General features: G+C 37.8%; 1 protein-coding gene across 4 annotated transcripts in view; it reads right to left on the reverse strand.

Annotated features, from left to right (window-relative positions):
- nsmaf (neutral sphingomyelinase (N-SMase) activation associated factor) overlaps positions 1-26,054 on the reverse strand; it is a 55,764-nt gene that overhangs the window by 19,102 nt on the left and 10,608 nt on the right. The window contains exons 6-14 of one of the 4 annotated variants that reach the window (XM_061922288.1): positions 23,619-23,669; positions 17,315-17,386; positions 15,543-15,590; positions 15,419-15,471; positions 15,209-15,338; positions 15,054-15,125; positions 4,704-4,812; positions 4,453-4,629; positions 4,259-4,338 (exon numbers count right to left, since the gene is read on the reverse strand). In XM_061922288.1, the coding sequence (XP_061778272.1) occupies positions 4,259-4,338; positions 4,453-4,629; positions 4,704-4,812; positions 15,054-15,125; positions 15,209-15,338; positions 15,419-15,471; positions 15,543-15,590; positions 17,315-17,386; positions 23,619-23,669 (792 nt within the window). Of the gene's footprint in view, positions 1-4,258; positions 4,339-4,452; positions 4,630-4,703; positions 4,813-15,053; positions 15,126-15,208; positions 15,339-15,418; positions 15,472-15,542; positions 15,591-17,314; positions 17,387-23,618; positions 23,670-26,054 lie in introns of those variants that run through there. The other 3 variants (XM_061922289.1, XM_061922290.1, XM_061922291.1) reach the window with 3 other exon arrangements.

Here is a 26,054-nt window from a genome sequence, read left to right on the forward strand (position 1 = left end):
TGTCCAAAGTGCGGCCCGGGGGCCATTTGCGGCCCGCCACACATTCTGCAAAAATTGCAAAATTGATAGTATTGCAAAAATAAAAAAAAACAATTTAAAAAAAGTGGAATGAGGTGAAATCTAATGAGGAAAAAGCGGCAAAGTTGACACAAAGCCTGCATGCAGGCAGTTTTTTTGTTCCTTTTGTCTTTATTTTTTCTTTTCTTCCATTGCTCAAAAAAAAAATAAAAAGGACAAAAAAATCTATGTTATAATGAATTATTACTTAAAAATTATCACTTTAAAATGTTTTATGTGGAAAAAATATCGCATATGTTGTGTGGTGGCCATATAAAAACATCAAAGTTTTGACCAAAGAGCATAAAACAAACAAAAATTTGAAATTTAAGTGTTAAAAAAGTTAAAAAATTCATAAAAATGTATCACTTTATGAGTGGGGAACCTTTCGGATCTCAAATATATTTAGTAGGATTTTATTTAACTTTTCACTGTGATTACTCAAAAATATTAAATAATTAAAACCAATGGTGTCCTGCATTAAGTGAAGTGAATTATATTTATATAGCGCTTTTCTCTAGTGACTCAAAGCGCTTTACATAGTAAAACCCAATATCTAAGTTACATTTAAACCAGTGAGGGTGGCACTGGGAGCAGGTGGGTAAAGTGTCTTGCCCAAGGACACAACGGCAGTGACTAGGATGGCATAAGCGGGAATCGAACCTGCAACCCTCAAGTTACTGGCACGGCCACTCTACCATCCGATTATTGATTTTTGAGGGCTTTAATTGCTAAATAAAAGAACTCTCCTGAAGGAATCAATAAAGTACTATCTATCTCTCTAAATACTGCATATTTCAGTTTTAATATAAAAAACAAAGTTGTCTTTGACAGAAAAGGCATAAAACCTAATTTGTTTTACTTTATATCAACCTCAAGTTGTTTATATGGAGAATTACTGTAAGCATTAAATAAATAAAAAAATAATAATAATTTGACTTATTTTTAACATTTTAGTGACTGAGACCCTCTATGCTCCCCAGGAGCCCTAAGGATAAAAAAAAAAAAAAAGAATACATTTTGTAAGGGTCCGCCCTGCCTATGGCAAAGGACTCCACAGGAGTCCTTTGCCATAGGCAAGGACCCTATTGTATCTGGTGTGTTTTATTATTATTAGGGTCCGCCCTGCCTATGGCAAAGGACTCCACAGGAGTCCTTTGCCATAGGCAAGGACCCTATTGTATCTGGTGTGTTTTATTATTATTAGGGTCCGCCCTGCCTATGGCAAAGGACTCCACAGGAGTCCTTTGCCATATTCCTGTAACGTTTTATTATTCTTTCTTTCTTCCGCACGCATACTCGCCTATGCGCTGTATTTTGACCCACTGACCATGCCTCAAAACACACCAAATTTGACACACGCGTCGGTGAGGAATTTCTTCCCAACATATTAGGGAGCCAAACCAGAAAAATCAAAATTGCGCGCTAGCGCCCCCTAGGAAAAGACAAAAAATGGACTGCTTGTAACTTCCGGTAGGAATGTCGTAGAGACATAAAACAAAATCCTCTATGTAGAACTGACCTAGACCTAAATTCCCCATCAGAAACTCCTATACCTAAAATCAACAGAAATTTTGCAAAACCCTTTCAAAGCAAAATTTTCGCAAAAAATGCTATTTTTGCCTCTTTGAGCTGTAATTTGACCCCCTTAAAATGCTTCAAAACTCACCAAACTTGGCAGACACATCAGGACTGGCAGAAATTGCGATCTAATGAAAAAAAAAATTAATAAAACTCAAAATTGCGCTCTAGCGCAATTTTTGAATAAAACACAGAAAAAACTGCTCCTAGGAAGAGAAAACAGACAAAACTGCTTGTAACTTCCAGTAGGAATGTCGGAAAGACATGAAACAAAAACTTCTATGTAGGTCTCACTTAGATCTACATTTAGATAATTGACATCCTAGGGCCAAAATCAACAGGAAGTTAAAAATTACCCCTTCTAAATAAAAGTTTTGTAAAAACCCGTCACCTTTTTCAAATCGAAACTCCTCCCAGTGCGTTTGTTGTTTCGGCTTCAAACTCGCACAGGAGAGACATTAAACCCTTTTGATTACTGCTCCGGTTTGGATTTTACGCGCCTTCAAAAAACCCCTGTGCAAAGTTTCCTAAAAAATGTCATTTTTGCCTCTTTAAACTGTAATTTGACCCCCTTAAAATGCTTCAAAGTGCTAGTTAAAGCTCTACTATGCAAAACAAAAGCCATTTATCAACAACATCCAGAATCGCCGATCTATAATTTCACCCCCTTAACATGCTTCAAAACTCACCAAATTTTACACAAATATAAGGACTGGCAAAAACTGCCATCTAATAAAAAACCAAACCCCAATAATCTAAATTGCGCTTAGCGCCCCCTTGGAAAAAACCCAGACAAAACTGCATGTAACTTCTGTTAGAAATGTCGTAGAGACATGAAATAAAAACCTCTATGTTGGTCTGACTTAGACCAGGGCATGAGTAGCGGCGGCAGCGGCCAAAGGCGGACCCGACCAACGCTGCTTGCAGCTTTAATTATGGTTTGAAAATGAAAAATATCAAAATGGCTCCCGCATGCTTAAATTTTTCCGTGTGCGGCCCTCTGTGGAAAAAGTTTGGACACCCCTGGTCTACATTAAGGGTACCGATTAGAGATGATAGGTCGGCCGATAAATGCCTTAAAATGTAATAGCGGAAATTATCGGAATCCATCCCATCCATCCATCCATTTCCTACCGCTTATTCCCTTTCGGGGTCGCGGGGGGGCGCTGGCGCCTATCTCAGCTACAATCGGGCGGAAGGCGGGGTACACCCTGGACAAGTCGCCACCTCATCGCAGGGCCAACACAGATAGACAGACAACACTCACACTCACATTCACACACTAGGGCCAATTTAGTGTTGCCAATCATCAAAAAATAAAATTAATGACTTTTTAAAACACCGCTGTAGAACACTTCCAGGCAACCACAAGCCGAGACTAACACCCTCCCCCCACCACATACCACCTCCCCGGGTTGTAAATAATCAAATGTATATACTGTACTTGTTCTTATGCTTTCTGAGCTCACTATGTTCACTGCTCACTGTAAATATCCTTCCAAGTCAGACCTACACTGTTGCAATGTCCATTTCTCAGATGATAAAACTGTTGACTGAAATATGCTGATAGCAACCCAACCTAAGCGACCCTCCGCGACCCACCCCCCGGATTGTAAATAATGTCAATAATTTAATGTATATACTCTGATGATTAACTTGTGTGATGACTGTATTATGCTGATAGTATATATTTGTACCGTTTTTTTCGGACTGTAAGTCGCAGTTTTTTTCATAGTTTGGCCGGGGGTGCCAAATTTTACCGGTCCCGGAATATCCCTAAAAAAAGCTTTAAAGTGCCTTTTTTCGCTCTCTGCGAAGACACTGTTCATTTCCCTGTGACGTCATACAGTGCTGCCAATACAAACAAACAATGGCGAATACCACAGCAAGATATAGCGACATTAGCTCGGATTCAAACTCGGATTTCAGCGGGTTAAGCGATTCAACAGATTACGCATGTATTGAAACGGATGGTTGGAGTATGAAAGTATTGAAGAAGAAACTGAAGCTATTGAGCGAATAGCTAATGATGCTATTCATAGCCATAGCATGGCCGAATAGCTGCGTTAGCATCGCCGGTAAAATGTGCGGACCAAACGATCAGGACTTTCGCATCTTGTGACACTGGAGCAACTTAAATCTGTTGATTGGTAAGTGTTTGTTTCGCATTAAATGTGGGTGGAAGGAAACATAATATAGTTGCAAATGCATCTACAGGTTATCCATACATCTCTGTACCATGTCTGGTTTAGCACCGCCGGTAAATAGCATGTTAGCGTCGATTAGCGTAGCATCTTAGCTATTATTGGTTAGCTTCAGAATAACAATGTTATTAAAAAGAATAAGAGATGCACGCATTTTTTTGTTGTAATCAGGAAAAGTCAAAATAAAAAAGGTGTAGAATTCTCTTGTCAGAGAGCTAAATTAAATCCAGTCTCTGTTTAATTCCTTGCTTCTAGTCTGTTTAATAAATGTCATCAGTGTTTGAACCTGACAGTTGTATTCAGTGTTAAAAAATATTATAAGGCTCTCACGGGAATATATTTTCAAATATTTGGCTTTCATGGCTCTCTCAGCCAAAAAGGTTCCCGACCCCTGTCTTATACTGATCAAGTCTCACCAGCAATCGGTCCAGCCGCTCCTTGTTCAACGCACCCACAGGTTTGCTCAGGTCCCGAAAGGTGACGGGGTTCGTCAAATCTGAAAGACAGAAAGAAGTGCGGCCATAAACGACACACCTACTCCACGTATTGCAGTTTTGTGTTACAGCTGATGGGAATTTCATCAAAAAGATGCCACGCTCTGCAAAGCCACCTAGGTGTGTACTCGTGTAGTCGCCAATCACCCAAGGGAAGACGGGGTACTGCGAGAGGTCGTTGCAGCTGCGGTCGGCGAGGTTGTTGAGGTGGAGGAGATACTGGTAGTTGCTCAGGTGGCCGCGCTGCCACTGCAGCATGTAGCTCTCTGCCGTGTGCTCCGTGATGTGGTTGTCTAGACAGGGAGAGGAAACATTCTTCTGGGCCCGTGCTGGATTTTAAGCAACGCACATTTTCACCCTGACTCACCCATGAACGTGGCGATGTAATAATACATTTCGTCTCGGTCTGCCGTGTTGTAAAACTTGAGGTAAATGTCCGAGCAGAAGTCGTTCTCGGAACAGAACACCTCCAAACCCTGCACGGAGCAGAGAGGAGATTGTACATTAATACTTTTAGATACACGATTACAAAATCCACTAGTCAACATCAATAATCAATGTCCATCCATCCATCCATTTTCTACGGCTTATTGCCTTTAGGGGTGGCGGGGGGACACGTCAAGTGGGGGCGGGGGCGAGACGATGCCAATATCGACACTGTCGATACCAGATGCGATCGCAGTATTGTCGATATTTTTCAGTTGTCTGCATCGTGTTGCAATATTGATGACACGTCCCTTGGACTGATGCAGCCCACACGTAATAATTAATTAACTAGTAAGTAATGGATTAATAAATAATTATTTGAATAGTTAGACTAAAATCCGTCCGTGAAATTGACATTTATCACAGCTTGAAAAAAAAATGTTAAATGATAGAAAAAAGAAAAAAAAAGTTGTACTTGTTGCCTTATTGATTACACGTCCCTTGGACAGAAGCAGCCCAAAAAGAATAATTAAGTAGTAAGTATTGGATTAATAAATAATTATTTGAATATTTAGACTGAAATCCGTCCGTGAAGTTTACATTTTTAACGGTTAAAAATAATGTAAAAAGTGTTAAATGATAAAAAAAAAAAAAAAAAGTTGTACGTGTTGCATTATTGATTACATGTCAATTGGACAGAAGCAGTCCAAAAAAATTAAGTAATTAATTAGTAAGTAACGGATTGATAAATAATTACTTGAATATTTAGACTAAAATCCGTCCATGAAATTAACATTTGTAACAGTTAAAAAAAAAAAAGTATTAAATGATTTTTTAAAAAAAGATGTACTGTTGGAATAATTAATTAACTAGTAAGTAATGGATTAATAAATAATTATTTGAATAGTTGGACTAAAATTCGTCCGTGAAATTGACATTTATCACAGCTTGAAAAAAAAAGTTAAATGATAGAAAAAAAGAAAAAAAAAAGTTGTACTTGTTGCCTTATTGATTACACGTCCCTTGGACAGAAGCAGCCCAAAAAGAATAATTAAGTAGTAAGTATTGGATTAATAAATAATTATTTGAATATTTAGACTGAAATCCGTCCGTGAAGTTTACATTTTTAACGGTTAAAAATAATGTAAAAAGTGTTAAATGATAAAAAAAAAAAAAAAAAGTTGTACGTGTTGCATTATTGATTACATGTCAATTGGACAGAAGCAGTCCAAAAAAATTAAGTAATTAATTAGTAAGTAACGGATTGATAAATAATTACTTGAATATTTAGACTAAAATCCATCCATGAAATTAACATTTGTAACAGTTAAAAAAAAAAAAGTATTAAATGATTTTTTTAAAAAAAGATGTAGTGTTGGAATAATTAATTAACTAGTAAGTAATGGATTAATAAATAATTATTTGAATAGTTAGACCAAATTCAGTCCGTGAAATTGACATTTCTCACAGCTTGAAAAAAAAAGTTAAATGATAGAAAAAAAGAAAAAAAAAAGTTGTACTTGTTGCCTTATTGATTACACGTCCCTTGGACAGAAGCAGCCCAAAAAGAATAATTAATTAAGTAGTAAGTATTGGATTAATAAATAATTATTTGAATATTTAGACTGAAATCCGTCCGTGAAATTGACATTTTTAGCGGTTAAAAATAATGTAAAAAGTGTTAAATGATTAAAAAAAAAAAAAAAAGTTGTACGTGTTGCATTATTGATTACATGTCAATTGGACAGAAGCAGCCCCAAATAATTAGGTAATTAATTAGTAAGTAACGGATTGATTTAGACTAAAATCCGTCCATGAAATTAACATTTGTAACAGTTAAAAAAAAAAAAGTATTAAATGATTTTTTTTAAAAAAAGATGTAGTGTTGGAATAATTAATTAATTAGTAAGTAATGGATTAATAAATAATTATTTGAATACTTAGACCAAAATCAGTCCGTGAAATTGTCATTTCTCACAGCTTAAAAAAAAAAGTTAAATGATAGAAAAAAATAAAATAAAAGTTGTACTTGTTGCCTTATTGATTACACATCCCTTGGACAGAAGCAGCCCAAAAATAATAATTAATTAATAAGTATTGGATTAATAAATAATTATTTGAATATTTAGACTAAAATCCGTCCATGAAATTTAAATTTCAAGTAACTTAAAAAAATTTAAAAGTATTAAATGATACAAAAAAAAAAAGTTGTATTTGTTGCATTATTGATTACACGTCCCTTGGACAGAAGCAGGCCCCCAAAAAATTATTAATTAATTTGTAAGTAATGGATTAATACAAAATTATTTGAATATTTAGACCAAAATCCGTCTGTAAAATTGATATTTCTAGCAGCTTTTATAAAAAAAAATTTTTTAAAAGTTGTACGTGTTGCATCATTGATTACACGTGTCTTAGACAGAGCCAGCCCCCAAAATAATAATTATTTAATTAGTAAGTAATGGATTAATAAATAATTGTTAGAGTATTTAGACTAAAATCCGTCTGTGAAATTTAAATTCCTGGCGGCTTAAAAAAAAGAAGTATTAAATGATTAAAAAAAAAAAAAAAATTGTATTTGTTGCCTTATTGATTACACGTCCCTTGGATAAAAGTAGCCCAAAAAGAGTAATTAATTAATTAGTAAGTATTGGATTAATAAATAATTATTTGAATATTTAGACTAAAATCCGTCCGTGAAATTGACATTTCTCACAGCTTAAAAAAAAAGTTAAAAATAGAAAAAAGAAAAAAAAAAGTTGAACTTCTTGCCTTATTGATTACACATCCCTTGGATAGAAGCAGCCCAAAAGGAATAATTAATTAATTAGTAAGTATTGGATTAATAAATAATTATTTGAATATTTAGACTAAAATCTGTCCATGAAATTTAAATTTCTAACAGCTTAAAAAAAAAAAAAAGTATTAAATGATACAAAAAAAAAAGTTGTATTTATTGCATTATTGATTACATGTCCCTTGGACAGAAGCAGGCCCCAAAAAATTATTAATTAATTTGTAAGTAATGGATTAATACAAAATTATTTGAATATTTAGACCAAAATCCGTCTGTAAAATTGATATTTCTAGCAGCTTTTATAAAAAAAAAAAAAAGTTGTACGTGTTGCGTCATTGATTACACGTCTCTTGGACAGAACCAGCCCCAAAATAATAGTCCAAAATATCCATCCATCCATTTTCTACCGCTTATTCCCTTTCGGGGTCGCGGGGGGTGCTGGCGCCTATCTCAGCTACAATCGGGCTGGAAGGCGGGGTACACCCTGGACAAGTCGCCACCTCATCGCAGGGCCAACACAGATAGACAGACAACATTCACACTCACATTCACACACTAGGGCCAATTTAGTGTTGCCAATCAACCTATCCCCAGGTGCATGTCTTTGGAAGTGGGAGGAAGCAGGAGTACCCGGAAGGAACTCACGCAGTCACGGGGAGAACATGCAAACTCCACACAAAAAGACCCCGAGCCTGGATTTGAACCCAGGACTACAGGACCTTCGTATTGTGTTTTTTGTAAATAAAATAATGCAGACAGTTCTAAAATTTGGCTGACCTCACCGAGAGATCCGACCAGCTCCTTTATTATAGAGCACTTATGGTCCAGTTTTGCACGCATTTTCATTAATTTAATAAATGTGGGAATTAATTCAACTGTTTTTTTGATTACAAATGCACTGTTTTTAATGTTGTGAGTGATAAACGCTTAATTAGAGAATCGAAATGTAAAATTGCATCAATATACCAAGGAAATGGTAAACTCAAATAATTATCGATGCATCTTTATTTTATAATAAAGATGCATCGATAATTAGTAAACTTAACTAATTATCGATGCATCTTTATTTTATGATAAAGATGCATCGATAATTAGTTGAGTTTACTATTCCCTCGGTCAGTGGTCAACAAAATAAAGTTTTGTATCCATGAATTTATAAACTGACAATTTCACAGACCGAAATGGTTCAGGCTAAAGTTGAGCACTTATTTCACCTAACCCTATAAAAATAAAACAAAATCCCTGATACAAGTAGTAAAACCTTTACACAAAATATTATAAATACACCTTGTACACAACATAACTCCCGTCCAAAGGCAAAATAATAATAATAATAGATTTTATTTGTAAAAAGCACTTTACGTCGAGCAAACAACCTCAAAGTGCCACAGTGTAAAAAATAGTAATAATAAAAATAAATAAAATATAAAACTAGAAACAGCCCAAAAGGCTACAACCAGCATGCATGTCTATAGAAAGGCTTTTTTAAAAAGATGGGTTTTAAGCCTTTTTTTTTAAAAGCATCCACAGTCTGAGGTGCCCTCAGGTGGTCAGGGAGAGCGTTCCACAGATTGGGAGCATTGTTCGAAGCTTTGTCCGTGGAGGTTGGAGGAGGTTAGCCTGTATGGAGCGGAGGTGTCGTGTGGAGGATTTGGGGGTGAGCAGTTCCTTGAGGTAGAGGGCGGCATTTCCATGGAGGCACTGGTGACTTAGTAGGGAGATTTTGAATTCAATCCTGAATGGAACAGGCAGCCAGTGAAGGGATTTGCGAGTTGGTCATGTTTCCGCACTCTCATCAGGATCCTCGCAGCACTATTTTGTATGTACTGCAGCTTCTGGATGTTCTTGCTGGGGATCCTGACAAGAAGTGCGTTGCAAAACCTAGTAACTCACTTCTAGCTGATTTTGAGAAAACAAAGATAAACCAATCCATCTTGATGCTGTCTTACAAAGATCTACAAAGTCATCAAACGCAAAGATGTATTCCCGAGCTTTCATTTTCTTGCAGATTGAATCTGCTCTCATGAATATCCTCCAGATATTTTATCACAATCTGCGTTTGCACATTGGGCAGCGTCCAGTTTTTATTTGGACCTCCACAGTTATCTGCCCAAAAGAGTATGCAAGGGGAAGAATCTAGAACAATACATTTAATGAAGGTGCTTGCAACGTCCTGGGCCAATCTTCCAAATATCCCCTCGTGCCATGATATCACATAATCGGCAAATTCGTGCAAATGTCTCATTAAAGACAATAAGGCGACTGACAAAGAAGCTCCGATTGGTCCCTTGAGATACTAGGTTTTTCTGTTGTGGTAGTTGCTAGGTCCTGCCATGCGCGTAACTGCTTACTTACGGAATATCGCATATCACCTAGGAACTCCAAAATTATTATCAGCTCAGTTTTGACCAAAATTGAGTTACTGGGTTTTGCCTTTGGACGGGAGATAAACACTATTCTAATATATACACAGTGGGGTTGTCCCGATACCAATATTTTGGTACTGGAAAATGTATTTCGATACTTTTGTAAATAAAGGGCACCACAAAAAAACAACATTATTGGCTTTATATTAACAAAAAAATCTTAGGGTACATGAAACATATGTTTATTATTGCAATTTTGGTCCCTAAATAAACTGGTGAATATACTAGACAACTTGTCTTTTAGTGGTAAGTAAACAAACAAAGGCGTATGCAGTAACATTGTGTCAATTATCTACCTATTATCTGGTTAAAATTATTAAGGACAAACGGCTTCCGCCCGATTGTAGCTGAGATAGGCGCCAGCGCCCCCCGCGACCCCGAAAGGGAATAAGCGGTAGAAAATGGATGGATGGATGGATGTAAAAATGGATTATTAATCCACTTGTTCTTTTACTGTTAATATCTGCTTATTTTCGGTTTCAACATGTTCTATCTACACTTCTGTTAAAATGTAATAATAACTTATTCTTCCGTTGTTTGGATACTTTACATTAGTTTTGGATGATACCACAAATGTTTATTATTGCAATTTTGTCCCTAAATAAAATAGTGAATATACTAGACAACTTGTCTTTTAGTAGTAAGTAAACAAACAAAGGCGTATGCAGTAACATTGTGTCATTTATCTACCTATTATTTGGTTAAAATTATTAAGGACAAACTGTAAAAATAGATTATTCATCCACTTGTTCATTTACTGTTAATATCTGCTTATTTTCGGTTTCAACAAGTTTTATCTACACTTCTGTTAAAATGTAATAATCACTTATTCTTCTGTTGTTTGGATACTTTACATTAGTTTTGGATGATACCACAAATGTTTATTATTGCAATTTTGTCCCTAAATAAAATAGTGAATATACTAGACAACTTGTCTTTTAGTAGTAAGTAAACAAACAAAGGCTCCTAATTAGTCTGCTGACGTATGCAGTAAAATAGTGTCATTTATCTACCTATTATTTGGTTAAAATTATTAAGGACAAACTGTAAAAATAGATTATTAATCCACTTGTTCATTTACTGTTAATATCTGCTTATTTTCGGTTTCAACAAGTTCTATCTACACTTCTGTTAAAATGTAATAATCACTTATTCTTCTGTTGTTTGGATACTTTACATTAGTTTTGGATGATACCACAAATGTTTATTATTGCAATTTTGTCCCTAAATAAAATAGTGAATATACTAGACAACTTGTCTTTTAGTAGTAAGTAAACAAACAAAGGCTCCTAATTAGTCTGCTGACGTATGCAGTAAAATAGTGTCATTTATCTACCTATTATTTGGTTAAAATTATTAAGGACAAACTGTAAAAATAGATTATTAATCCACTTGTTCATTTACTGTTAATATCTGCTTATTTTCGGTTTCAACAAGTTCTATCTACACTTCTGTTAAAATGTAATAATCACTTATTCTTCTGTTGTTTGGATACTTTACATTAGTTTTGATTGATACCACAAATGTTTATTATTGCAATTTTGTCCCTAAATAAAATAGTGAATATACTAGACAACTTGTCTTTTAGTAGTAAGTAAACAAACAAAGGCGTATGCAGTAACATTGTGTCATTTATCTACCTATTATCTGGTTAAAATTATTAAGGACAAACTGTAAAAATAGATTATTAATCCACTTGTTCATTTACTGTTAATATTTGCTTATTTTCGGTTTCAACAAGTTGTATCTACACTTCTGTTAAAATGGAATAATCACTTATTCTTCTGTTGTTTGGATACTTTACATTAGTTTTGGATGATACCACAAATTTCGGTATCGATCCGATACCAAGTAGTTACAGGATCATACAATGGTCATAATTTAAGTCCTCATGTGTCCAGGGATGTATTTCCTGAGTTTATAAACATAATATGAAAAATATCAATGTAAACATAGTAGTATCGACTAGATACGCCCTTGTACTTGGTATCATTACAGTGGATGTCAGGTGTAGATCCACCCATGGCGTTTGTTTACATTGTGACGCCGGTGTGTAAAGAAGCATGTTTAGCTATTCCTCGTCCTGCAGTGATAATGATACTTGGAAGAAAAGTACTTTATTTGTCGCCATGGAGGTGAGGATTAGTGATTTAGAAGTAGCTAAAACACTGAAGACTGTGGCTGGAGGGCGTTTCATTGTTGTAACTTCACCTTTATCTTTAGTTTTTAAGCCAATTTGCGTCCACTCTCCCTCGTCTGTCTACACCAGACCTGAGCAAATTAAGGCCCAAATATATTTTTTAATATCTTCAAAGGCCTACTGAAACGAGAGTTTCTTATTCAAACGGGGATAGCAGGTCCATTCTATGTGTCATACTTGATCATTTCGCGATATTGCCATATTTTTGCTGAAAGGATTTAGTAGAGAACATCCACGATAAAGTTCGCAACTTTTTGTCGCTAATAAAAAGGCCTCGTCTGTACCGGAAGTAGCAGACGATGTGCGCGTGACGTCACGGGTTGTGGAGCTCCTCACATCCGAACATTGTTTACAATCATGGCCACCAGCAGCGAGAGCGATTCGGACCGAGAAAGCGACGATTTCCACATTAATTTGAGCGAGGATGAAAGATTCGTGGATGAGGAAAGTGAGAGTGAAGGACTAGAAAGAAAAAAAAAAAGACTATCCACTGGGAGCGATTCAGATGTTATTAGACAAATTTGCTATGATAATTCTGGAAAATCTCTTATTTGCTTATTGTGTTGCTAGTGTTTTAGTGAGATTATATGGTCGTATCTGTACAACCTGAAGGTCGGCCCCGCACCTTTCTTCAGCGATGCCCATCTCTGCCCTTCGCAAGGGACCCTCTTCGAAACACGATCTTTTGAAATGATCGCGGCATAATACACTGTACTTTGTGTGTGTGGTCCAATCCAACCGTGCTCGCTTGACCGCTCTGTTCCATAGTAAAGCTTCACCGTCATCTTTCGGGAATGTAAACAATGAAACACCGGCTGTGTTTGTGTTGCAATACACCGCTTTCCACCTACAGCTTTCTTCTTTGACGTCTCCATTATTCATTGAGCAAATTGCAAAAGATTCAGCAACACAGATGTCCAAAATGCTATGGAATTATGCGATGAGAAGACACGACTTATAGCTGGGAACGGTGCTGGAACAAAATGTCATCTACAATGCGTGACGTCACGCGCCCGCGTTTCATCCACGAATCTTTCATCCTCGCTCAAATTAATGGGGAAATTGTCGCTTTCTCGGTCCGAATAGCTCTAGCTACTGCTGGCTATGATTGTAAACAATGTGAGTATGTGAGGAGCTCCACAACCCGTGACGTCACGCGCACATAGTCTGCTACTTCCGGTACAGGCAAGGCTTTTTTATTTGCGACCAAAAGTTGCAAACTTTATCGTCGATGTTCTCTACTAAATCCTTTCAGCAAAAATATGGCAATATCGCGAAATGATCAAGTATGACACATAAAATGGACCTGCTATCCCCGTTTATTAAAAAATCAAATTTCTGTAGGCCAGGGGTGCCCATTACGTCGATCGCGAGCTACCAGTCGACCGCGGGGGGTGTGTCAGTCAATCTCCAGCCAGGCTTTTAAAAAAAATAGACCTAAAAATTAGTGATCATCAATCTTCACCAAGACGTCACTTAAATGACATTCACGGTACCGGAGGGTCTTGTGAGATGACGCTGGCTGCTGCAAGATCATTATTATTAAAATATGACCGAGAGGAAGGCGAGAAACACTTTTTATTTCAACAGACTCTCGCGCCGTACCTTCCGTCAAAACTCTAAAGGCCGACTGCACATTTCCTATCTTCACAATAAAAGCCCTGCTTCATGCTGCCTGCGCTAACTAAATACAGAGTCTCGGAAAACTGGCGTGCACAAGCGATCCCTCAGAAAGCTAGCGTGCACATCACTTGTGCACGCCAGCTTTCTGAGACTCTTATTTTGTTAGCGCAGGCAGCATGAAGCAGGGCTTTTATTGTGAAGATAGGAAATGTGCAGTCGGCCTTTAGAGTTTTGACGGAAGGGACGGCGCGAAAGTCTGTTGAAATAAAAAGTGTTTCTCTCCTTCCTCTCTGTCATTTTTTCATAATAATGAACTGGCAGCAGCCAGCGTCATCTCACAAGACCCTCGGGTGCCGTGAATGTCAATCAAGCAAGCTACGGAATTTGCCGCCAATGTTTTTCTTGTAAAGTGTATGGAAGCTGGATGAATTAGATGCCAAAAACCAACCACTTTCATGTGGTATTGTACAGAAAGGACAACTTTTTTTCTCCTCCATTTGAAAATGTGGGCGTTATCATCATTACTGTCTGATTCCAATCAATGCAAGTCATCAGAATCAGGTAATACACCAACTTATATTCTTGTCTTCGTGAAAGAAAGACATCTATATGTGTTACACATGCTTGTATTATCATTAAACACATTTAACTTGTTTCCAAAAATGTCTCTTTCATAAATAAATAAATATAAATGATATATATAAATGAGGTAGATCCCCTCGTGTTGGTCAATTGAAAAGTAGCTCGCCTGCAGAAAAAGTGTGGGCACCCCTGCTTTAGGCCTTTAAGGCGGTCTGTCATAAAAAATTTTTGCATTCAGTCAGACATTATTGTGAGGTTTTGTATTAGTTTTCCTAAAAAACAGATATACCGGCCTCCAGACACATTTTTATTCTCTAAATTTGACCACCGAGTCAAAATAATCGCTCAGGCCTGGTCGACAGACTGTGTTTGCTTGTAAGTACTCAATGATTGTGCACTGCCGAACATGCTCCTCTGCTTTTAAACCAGCAATGTCACGATGTGAGGACGCGCCCGTTTAAAAAAAAGAAAAAGGGGGGGGTACTTATTCATTAGTATCGCGGCACTATACTAGTACCAGTATGCCGTACAACCCTAATATACACTAAAGTAATAGATACTTGTGAAATATCAACGTACACGTGTCGATTTCTAATCGAATCGAATCGTGATGCGTTCAAAGACTCCCACTTCTAAAGATGAGATAGTGCTGATAAAACTGACCAGTGGTCGGAGTCCATGTCGTCTCTTGTAGATACGCCTGACTTTATGCAGTTTGATTCGAATCACCTGTTCCTGAAGAGAAAGAAGAGGAATGACTTGATTGCCGAGCTCACTAGTGCTTGATTTACTTTCATCGCGGCCAAACCGCTGCTCACCGGATATCCGTTCAGAGGCTGGAAGTAGAGATTGTCGTCCGTGATGCAGACGTGGCCCGGATTGGACACCAGAGGCAGGACCATCTCCACCGCACACTCCATGTAAGGCTTCTCGGCAACACTGTGAAAGCTTGACGTCGCACAACACAGCGGAAGGTTACACCCGTTGACTTCCGGCACAACACAACAATCTCGTGACCTTGCCCGTACCACAACTTGTCGAAAGACGACCTTGCCAGCCGAGACTGCAGATTGGCAGTGATCTGCGTACAAAAAAAATATATGAGGCGACCGGGTAATGGATACAATAACACAAACGTGTGCGTAAAGTCACCATGGCTGTCTGGTCTCCGAGCTTTTCCAGACAGGATGCTCTGTGCAGCTGGGGAAAAAGTAAATGATTGACATGTGTCAGACTGAAAATGAACAAAAAACAACACCTAAAATACATTGCAAAGAATATAATTTAAAAACAATATATATATATATATATATATATATATGTGTGGAGGACCGGCCTCAAAGACAGCGACAGGTGAGTGGATGGCCCAGGTGGGCATTGTTATCTAATCACCTGTCGCCTTTATTAGCAGTAGCCGGAACGGGACACGAGGTGGGGGTGGGAGTTGGAGCCAGAGAGAGAGAGAGAGAGAGAGAGAGAGAAGAGAGAGAGAGAGACAGAGAGACAGAGAGAGAGAAACAGAAAAAGACACTTTGCTGGAAAGCAAAAACCTTGCACTATTTATTTAATAAAAATAAAACAGTGTTGTACCCCTGATTCGGGCTCTCGTGGCAGTGTGTGGTGGTCCGAGGAACCCATATATATATATATAAATATAAATAAAAATATATCCGAAGTTGCTGTGGTTTATCCGTTACACAATGTTCAATACCGGAGTACAGCGGAATATTTTAACACACAGAAAGTATTTCATCCCTACAGGTCTGTTTCACAGGTTTTCCCTGCTCTTCAGGGGAGTTTATTTATCAATAAACATGTTTCTCTGCTCTTCTGGGGAGTTTATTTATTAATTTATTGTCAGGTTCAAACACTGATGACGTCTATTAAACAAGACAAGAAGCAAAGAATCAAACAGGGACAAAGATAAATTTGGCTCAGACGAAAGATTGTACGCCTCCTCTTATTTGGACTTTCCCTGATTACCTGGTAACAGCTGTTTCTAAGGGTGTGGGGTCGTAAACATCCATTGCCTTTGATTACAAAACAGTTCAAAGAAAAGGTCGATTTGGAGAAAAGGTTGTGAATGAGTTCAATGAAGAGGTGGTAAAACAGTTCAAAGAAAAGGTCGCCTTTTCTGTGGTCCTGCTTCCTCTCCGCTTTGTAGTTCTCAGGTCAAGACACACAAAAAAAAAACGCCCAAAAAATGGTCGCATTAATCATGTACTAACACTGATTGATCAGGAAATGTATTTTGTCCACACATGCTCCTTTTCGCTAACCGTGGAAGTACGATAAGTGAAATTATTACTAAGTTTTGAGCAAATACATGACATTCATTCAAGCAAAACTTTTATTGAAATGTCGCTGTATGACATTCTGACAAAGTTGCTTTGTGTCAAAATATTGGAGTCTCTCTTTAAGTTAAGTGAAATTATGCAACCAAGTAAGTTATTGTGATTAACATGAGTAAAAAATATGTAAAAAAAAAAAAAAAGAAGTAATTGTTTGACAGCCCTGACCATAACTTTTTTCTTGTTATGCATCCAGTTTGATAATGCACCATTAACAACCTCTAAAGGCTAAGTGGCCACATGTGTGGACAGCACCTTTTAGCTCTTATTTACAAAATTGTGTATACTACTGAATTGGGGTCTTATGGCTGCTTATGTGGACACTTATACTGCCACCTGGTGGTGTCAGACGAGTATAACATACAATGGAATTTGGGAAAAGAATGTGTAAAAATAAGAATTAGCATGAAGTACACATTTGTGTACTTATGGACTAAGTACATCATATCAAAAGATGATTCTTAGTTTTTATTCTAATTAGGGTCCAATAAGCCCAAATAGCAAGTAAACAAACAGCTCAGGCCTTAAGAGGTTAAGTAGTTTTTGAGTATTTTGTAAATTGAAGCCATGTACCTGATGTAAAGTTTGAACAACATCTTCAGTTTTTTGCCACACTTCCAGCTGGAAATGGACCGTCTTTGCCCCCTTTAAGAAAGAAAATAATCTTGTCATTTACAACAAATCATAACATTAAGCAAGCATACAACATATACACGGATGTAAGAAATACTTGAGTACACATCGTCATGTCAAATTATGATTTTAAGAATATACTCCATCAGGTAAATCTGAGTAATCTAATAAGATATAAGAAGAACTCAATATAAAAACATGATCGTATTTATTAATTACTGTATGCTTAGGTTTAAACTGAACATCACCAAGTCTGTATATTCCATAAATATTGTATATATAATAAACAAAGTGTATATTACATATCTATTGAGTATATAATATACAAGTCTGTATATTACATTGGAACTGGAAACAAGATGACAATTCTTCAACTGTCATATTGCTTTTTGTTCAATATTGACACATGTATAACATTTTCTGTTTGACTATTTAACTTTCCAGCTAAAACAAACCAAAGAGAGTGCGTGCGTGCACAATTGGTTTTTAATCTTCATTATTTACTTCAAGTTATTACAGTATGTCTCTAGATACATATGCAGTTATTTTTTTTTTTATTAATTGTGGCCAAAGAGGGCGTATTTCAATTTCTTACACACACTTGTTATTACTTATATTGGCCAGAGGGGGAGCCCTTGAAATTTTTACACACACTTGTTATTTCATATGTTGACCAGTAAAGGAGCACTTTAAAAACCGACACAGTCAATTTGAAAAATCCCTCCTTTTTGGAACCACCTTAATTTTGATAGATTTATCCACCAGGGGTGCAAATGAAACATGTTTTATTACAGGGGTGCCCACACTTTTTCTGCAGGCGAGCTACTTTTCAATTGACCAAGTCGAGGAGATCTACCTCATTCATATTTATAATTTATATTTATGAAAGAGACATTTTTGTTAACAAGTTAATGGTGTTTAATGATAATACAAGCATGTTTAACACATATAGATTCCTTTCTTTCATGAAGACAAGAATATAAGTTGGTGTATTACCTGATTCTGATGACTTGCATTGATTGGAATCAGACAATTGTGCTGATACCGTCCGCATTTTCAAATGGAGGAGAAAAAAAGTCCTCCTTTCTGTCCAATACCACATGAAAGTGGTTGGATTTGGCATACTCGTTTTTAAACACTTTGTTATGAGAGTAGCATATGTGTGTGTGGCCCTTTTAATGTGTGAGAGCAGGTGAGTGACGTCAGTGGGTGTGTGGGCGAGAGAGGAGAGGGAGCGGTCGCTGAGGGCGGGGGAGTGGCTAGAGTTTTTGTCTGGGATCTTGACTGTGTGCGAGACGTAAATAAAAAGCCACGATTTGCAACTAATCGCTGGACTCGTCATTTTGCCCCGGAGTCCGGAATTGTGAAGACCCACTGCTGGGTGTTGCCCCGAGAATCCATCAGCTCCTTGACTACGGTCTAGGCGCCGGAAGCAGGAAAGGTGCAACAACTTTATAAGAAATACAATGGCATCAAACTCCGTAGCTTGTTTGTGCACGCTGGCTTTCTGAGACTCTTATTTTGTTAGCACAGGCAGGATGAAGCAGGTCTTTTATGGTGAAGACAGGATCTGTGCAGTCGGTCTTTAGAGTTTTGGCAGTGTTTCTCTCTGTCCTGTCAGTGATTTTTTTCTTAATAATGAGTTGGCAGCAGCCAGCGTCATCTCACAAGATCCTCGGGTGCCGAGAATGTCAAACAACTGACGGAAGTGAAGTCTTGGTGAAGATCGATGATTGCTCATTTTTATGTCTATTTTAAGGTGACTCGGTAAAAAATCTGGGTATTATCTTCGACCCAACTCTCTCCTTTGAGTCACATTAAAAGCGTTACTAAAACGGCCTTCTTTCATCTCCGTAATATCGCAAAAATTCGCTCCATTTTGTCCACTAAAGACGCTGAGATCATTATCCATGCGTTTGTTACGCCTCGTCTCGATTACTGTAACGTATTATTATCGGGTCTCCCCATGTCTAGCATTACAAGATTACAGTTGGTACAAAATGCGGCTGCTAGACTTTTGACAAGAACAAGAAAGTTTGATCACATTACGCCTGTACTGGCTTCCTGTGCACTTAAGATGTGACTTTAAGGTTTTACTACTTACGTATAAAATACTACACGGTCTAGCTCCATCCTATCTTGCCGATTGTATTGTACCATATGTCCCGGCAAGAAATCTGCGTTGAAAAGACTCCGGCTTATTAGTGATTCATAGAGCCCAAAAAAAGTCTGTGGGCTATAGAGCGTTTTCCGTTCGGGCTCCAGTACTCTGGAATGCCCTCCCGGTAACAGTTTGTGATGCTACCTCAGTAGAAGCATTTGAGTCTCACCTTAAAACCTCTAGCCTTTAAATAGACCTACTTTTTAGACCAGTTGATCTGCCGTTTCTTTTCTTTTTTCTCCCTTGTCCCCCCCTCCCTTGTGGAGGGGGTCCGGTCCGATGACCATGGATGAAGTACTGGGTGTCTAGAGTCGAGACCCAGGATGGACCGCTCGCCTGTGTATCGGTTGGGGACATCTCTACGCTGCTGATCCGCCTCCGCTTGGGATGGTTTCCTGTGGACGGGACTCTCGCTGCTGTCTTGGATCCGCTTTGAACTGAACTCTCGCGGCTGTGTTGGAGCCACTATGGATTGAACTTTCACAGTATCATGTTAGACCCGCTCGACATCCATTGCTTTCGGTCCCCTAGAGGGGGCGGGGGGTTGCCCACATCTGAGGTCCTCTCCAAGGTTTCTCATAGTCAGCATTGTCACTGGCGTCCCACTGGGTGTGAGTTGTCCTTGCCCTTTTGTGGGTTCTTCCGAGGATGTCGTAGTCGTAATGATTTGTGCAGTCCTTTGAGACATTTGTGATTTGGGGCTATATAAATAAACATTGATTGATTGATTGATTAATGCCTGGCTTGCAATCGACTGGTAGCACGCGGTCGACGTAATGGGCACCCCTGCTCAATTAGATGCAATGGTTATCCGTATTGGGACCATGGTTTAGGTCAGGGGTCGGGAACCTTTTTGGCTGAGAGAGCCATGAAAGCCAAATTTTTTAAAGTGTATTACCGTGAGAGCCGTATCATTTGTTTTAACACTGAATACAACTAAATGCATGCATTTTTTTTAAGTAAGACCTACATTTTTATAGTATAAGTCTTATATTTTATATCATTTTTAATCTGAAGCTAACCAATAATAAATAAAATACTTATTTCGCAACACTAAATTGGCCCTAGTGTGTGAATGTGAGTGACACAATTAATCATGGTATTTTGATTCAAAAACTAGAACGTTATGGCATCAGAGGTTTGGTCTTGAGCTGGATAAGAAGTTATTTAACCAACAGGAAGCAATATGTGAAGATGGGTGAAAATAGTTCAACACGATTGGATATATCTTGTGGTGTACCCCAGGGATCAATACCAGGACCAAGATTGTTCAATCTTTATATAAACGATATTTGCAAAGTTACAAAAGACTTGAAGTTAGTTTTATAGGCAGACGACACAACTGCTTTCTGTTCAGGAGATAATACAAATAATAACAGAAGAAATGAATAAATTAAAAAAATGGTTTGATAAAAACAGGCTATCCTTGAATCTCAGTAAAACTAAAATAATGCTATTTGGTAACAGTAGAAAAGAGCATCAGACACGAATACAAATAGATGGAATAGATATCGAAAGGGTAAAGAAACCAGATTTTTGGGGAGTATTAATAGATGATAAAATGAACTGGAAATGTCATACAAAACATACAACATAAGGTGGCAAAAAATGAATAAAGCAAAATACGTCCTGGGCCAAAAATCACTTTATATTCTCTACTGCTCGCTAGTGTTACCATATCTGAGTTGTTGTGCAGAAAAATGGGGAAACAACTACAAATGTGCGCTATATTCGTTAACTGTGTTACCAAAAAAGACCGATTAGAATAATACACAATGTTGGATATAGAGAACATACAAACCCTTTATTTATTGAGTCAAAAATATTAAAGCTCGATGACTCGATAAAATTGCAAACAGCTAAATTATAAACTGCTACCAAAGAATGTACAACAATTCTTCTCAACTAAAGAGGAGAAATATAACCTTAGAGGAAAATCTAACTTAAAACATTTGTATGGCCGTACAACACTTAAAACTTTTAGCATATGAGTATGTGGAATTAAATTATGGAATGGATTAAGTAAAGAAGTTAAACATTGTACTGATATGATCCAGTTTAAGAGGATGTTTAAATTAATAGTGCTTAAAAAGTACAAAGAGAAACTCTTTCAAACTTATTGAAAATAAGATATTCTTCATCTTAGTATGTAATAATTAAGTACATGTTAGATAACTGCTGTGTTACTCACTCACAGATGTCATTTTGCTATTTTGATATTTCGCTGTAAAGAAGGTCAGTGAATGAATGTATATATTTGTGGGCGCTCTGAAGGGGAAAAGGGGTAGGATTAAATAACCTTTGCTTCTTCCTACTCCTTTTCGGACATGATGTATTGTGTGTTGCGAAATGATGAAATTACCTGATGTATAATGTTGTATGTATGTCATGTTCGAAATAAACTAAGAAAAGAAAGAAGAAAAAAAAATGTCTGTTTATATGTGTTGGCCCTGTGATGAGGTGGCGACTTGTCCAGGGTGTACACCGCCTTCCGCCCAAATGCAGCTGAGATAGGCTCCAGCAACCCCCGCGACCCCAAAAGGGACAAGCGGTAGAGAATAGATGGATGGACTTCTTACCATTGATGTGACTTATTGAACAGGTGCGGTTGAAAAAAGGATGGATGGATTAAAATGCATAAGAATGTTTTATATGTTGAATGTTATTTTTAACACCGATTACCAGCGGAAATTATTCATTACTAATCGTGTTAAGCAATGTCAGCTCAGATGTATGTGAGAGCCAGATGCAGTCATTAAAGGGGAACATTATCACCAAACCTATGTAAGCGTCAATATATACCTCGATGTTGCAGAAAAAAGACCATGTATTTTTTTAAACCGATTTCCGAACTCTAAATGGGTGAATTTTGGCAAATTAAACGCCTTTCTGTTTATCGGTCTTTTAGCGATGACGTCACCGAGGTAACACAGCCGCCATTTTCATTTTCACAATACAAACACCGGGTCTCAGCTCTGTTATTTTCCGTTTTTTCGACTATTTTTTGGAACCTTGGAGACATCATGCCTCATCGGTGTGTTGTCGGAGGGTGTAACAACACTAACAGGGAGGGATTCAAGTTGCACCACTGGCAAGAAATCTGCCGCCAGACCCCCATTGAATGTACCAGAGTGTCTGCACATTTGACCGGCGATGCTAAGACAGACATGGCACAGAGATGTATGGATAACCTGCAGATGCATTTGCAACGATTAAGTCAACGAAATCACAAAGGTGAGTTTTGTTGATGTTGTTGACTTATGTGCTAATCAGACATATTTGGTCGCAGCATGACTGCCAGCTGATCGATGCTAACATGCTATGCTAATCGACGCTAACATGCTATTTACGCTAGCTGTATGTACATTTGAAACTAATGCGAAACAAACACTTACCAATCGACGGATTTAAGTTGCTCCAGTGTCACAAGATGCGAAAGTCCTGTTTGGTCCGCACATTTTACCGCCGATGCTAATAAGGCAGCCACTTCATTAGGTACACCCACGCTATGGCCGAATAGCGTCAGTAGCTATTCGCTCAATAGCTTCAATTTCTTCTTCAATTTCGTTTTCGCTATCTGCCTCCATACTCCGACCATCTGTTTCAATACATGCGTAATCTGTTGAATCGCTTAAGCCGCTGAAATCCGAGTCTTAATTTTTGTCGCTATATCTTGCTGTGGTAACCGCCATGTTGTTTGTATTGGCAGCCCTGTATGAAGTCACAGGGAAATGGACAGTCGCATCGCAAATAGCGAAAATCAAGAACTTTAAAGCTTTTTTTTAGGGATATTCCGGGACCGGTAAAATTTGGGAAAAAAACTTGAAAAAAATACAACAAGCCACTGGGAACTGATTTTTTTTTTTTTTTTAACCCTTTTGAAATTGTGATAATATTCCCCTTTAAAAGAGCCACAGGTTCCCTACCCCTGGTTTAGGTCCTAACTTGTTTACCGATCCTCATACGGAAGGTACTTTTTCCTTGTTGATGTCTCAAGAAGGGTAGAAATACAAGGACACACACAAACACATACACGCTTTCATGAAGGCATGCAAAAAAAACCTTACTGCCAACCTTACTTACTCGGTCGTTTCTGTAAGGTGAAATGATGCAGTTTTCTTTGATGTAAATGACCTGAAACACAGGACAGAAGTCTGGCATTAACACAGGGGTGTCAAACTCAAATACAGAGTGGGCCGAAATTTGAAACTGAACAAAGCCGCGGGCCAAGGTTGAACAAATTAACCTTTTATTAGGGACCCAAACAAGTTTTGCATTGAATATTGAACATATATAAATATATATATAACTTTATAGTGACATGCAAAATCCAGTTTAAAAAAATAACAATAATTAAAAAAATATCAATGGTATATCAAATAAAATGTAAATAAAAATTGAATGACTCTTTTCTATTTGCAGCCTTCTGAGGTAAATATCTCACACACTTTTTCCACAGGCTAATAATACATTTGAAAATAAAATAACAATAATGAAAGAATCAAACATTCAAGCCTTGAAGTAGCAAGAGAAAGTGCATGAATAAATTGGCAATTATTGCTCAGTTTGCTCCACTGATTTGCTTTACCACTGAATATGGAACAAGCAATAATTATATAACTTAATAGTGCAATATCAACTTTCAAAAAAACAACAACAATGGTAAAATTAATTACATTTGAATAAACCACTTAATGCCTCTTTACTATTTGCAGCCTTCTGAGGTAACTATCAACATTACATTTTTCCACAGGCTAATACATCTTAAAATAAAATAACAATGAGATGGGTGGGGGGCGGGGTTAGGTAATAGCGGGGGGGGGGTGCATATTGTAGTGTCCCGGAACAGTTAGTGCTGCAAAGGGTTGTGGGTATTTGTTCTGTTGTGTCTATGTTGTGTCACGGTGCGGATGTTCTCCCGACATGTGTTTGTCATTCTTGTTTGGTGTGGGTTCACAGTGTGGCGCATATTTGCAACAGTGTTAAAGTTGTTTATACGGCCACCCTCAGTCTGACCTGTATGGCTGTTGAGCAAGTGTGCTGGCATTCACTTAAGTGTGTGTATAAGTCGCATATATTATGTGACGCTGTTTGTATGGAGGAAAAGCAGACTTGACAACATATTGTAGACAACGGTAAAGGCAGTGCCTTGTAGGCACGCCCCCAATATTGTTGTCCGGGTGGAAATCTGGAGAAATTCGGGAGAATGGTTGGAAAATCACCCATGCATTAACACATCAATAGGGTTGTTCTGAGCCACAACCACTAGAGGGGGCACATGACCAGAGAGGCGGTCGCCACAGTCAAGTCAAATTTGATGTGCATTGTCTGTCTATCTGTGTTGGCCCTGCGATGAGGTGGCGACTTGTCCAGGGTGTACCCCGCCTTCCGCCCGATTGTAGCTGAGATAGGCGCCAGCGCCCCCCGCGACCCCAAAAAAGGGAATAAGTGGTAGGAAATGGATGGACGGATGTTTACATTTTCAACCATTTGTGACAATGAGAGCCTCCGCGGGCTTAATTTGGTTAGCAACTTCTGATATCAAACTGGTAATATTAAAGACCGAAAATTCTGGCAGATGTATTTTTTTCTTCATGGACAATTGATAGCAACTCGGGTTAAAAAGAATAACGCTGGACAGTTTGGGCTGTGAATCTTTGAGCACCACACGATTGGATTCTTGTGAGGAAAGATTACAGTTTTTTAATTAAATCAATACTTTTTTAATAACATTGGGTGACAGTTCTATGATTAACTATAATCCTCCATAAAATAGATAAACAGCTCTAATACATTTCTAAATAACTTTTTAAAAAATCTAGTTTTGTTTAGTAAAATTACAACTAAAATATAATAAATAGATTGGCAGAACAGGACAGATTTAAAAAATATATATATATGCATATATATTTTTTTGTATGGACTAAATGGGCCCTAGTGTGTGAATGTTGTCTGTTTATCTGTGTTGGCCATGCGATGTTGTGGCGACTTGTCCAGGGTATACGCCGCCTTCCGCCCGAATTCAGCTGAGATAGGCTCCAGCACCCCCCGCAACACCGAGAGGGACACGCGGTAGAAAATGGATGGATTAAGAATTGTTATAAATGAAAATCACCATTCATTCGAACATTTCTTCTTTTTTTTTGACACCCCTACTGGACAGTCATAGAAAGAGCAAATACGTAAAAGGCCTACTGAAACCCACTACTACCGACCACGCAGTCTGATAGTTTATACAGTATATCAATGATGAAATATTAACATTGCAACACATGCCAATACGGCCTTTTTAGTTTACTGAATTGCAATTTTAAATTTCGCGCGGAAATATCATACGTGACGTCACGCATTGTAGAGGACATTTTGTTCCAGCATCGTTCCCAGCTATAAGTCGTCTGTTTTCATCGCATAATTCCATAGTATTATGGACTTCTGTGTTGCTGAATCTTTTGCAATTTGTTCAATGAACAATGGAGACATCAAAGAAGAAAGCTGTAGGTGGGAAGCGGTGTATTGCGG

The sequence above is a fragment of the Nerophis ophidion genome, linkage group LG15 (genome assembly GCF_033978795.1).
Source record: "Nerophis ophidion isolate RoL-2023_Sa linkage group LG15, RoL_Noph_v1.0, whole genome shotgun sequence".
In the NCBI taxonomy this organism is placed as follows: Eukaryota; Metazoa; Chordata; class Actinopteri; order Syngnathiformes; family Syngnathidae; genus Nerophis; species Nerophis ophidion.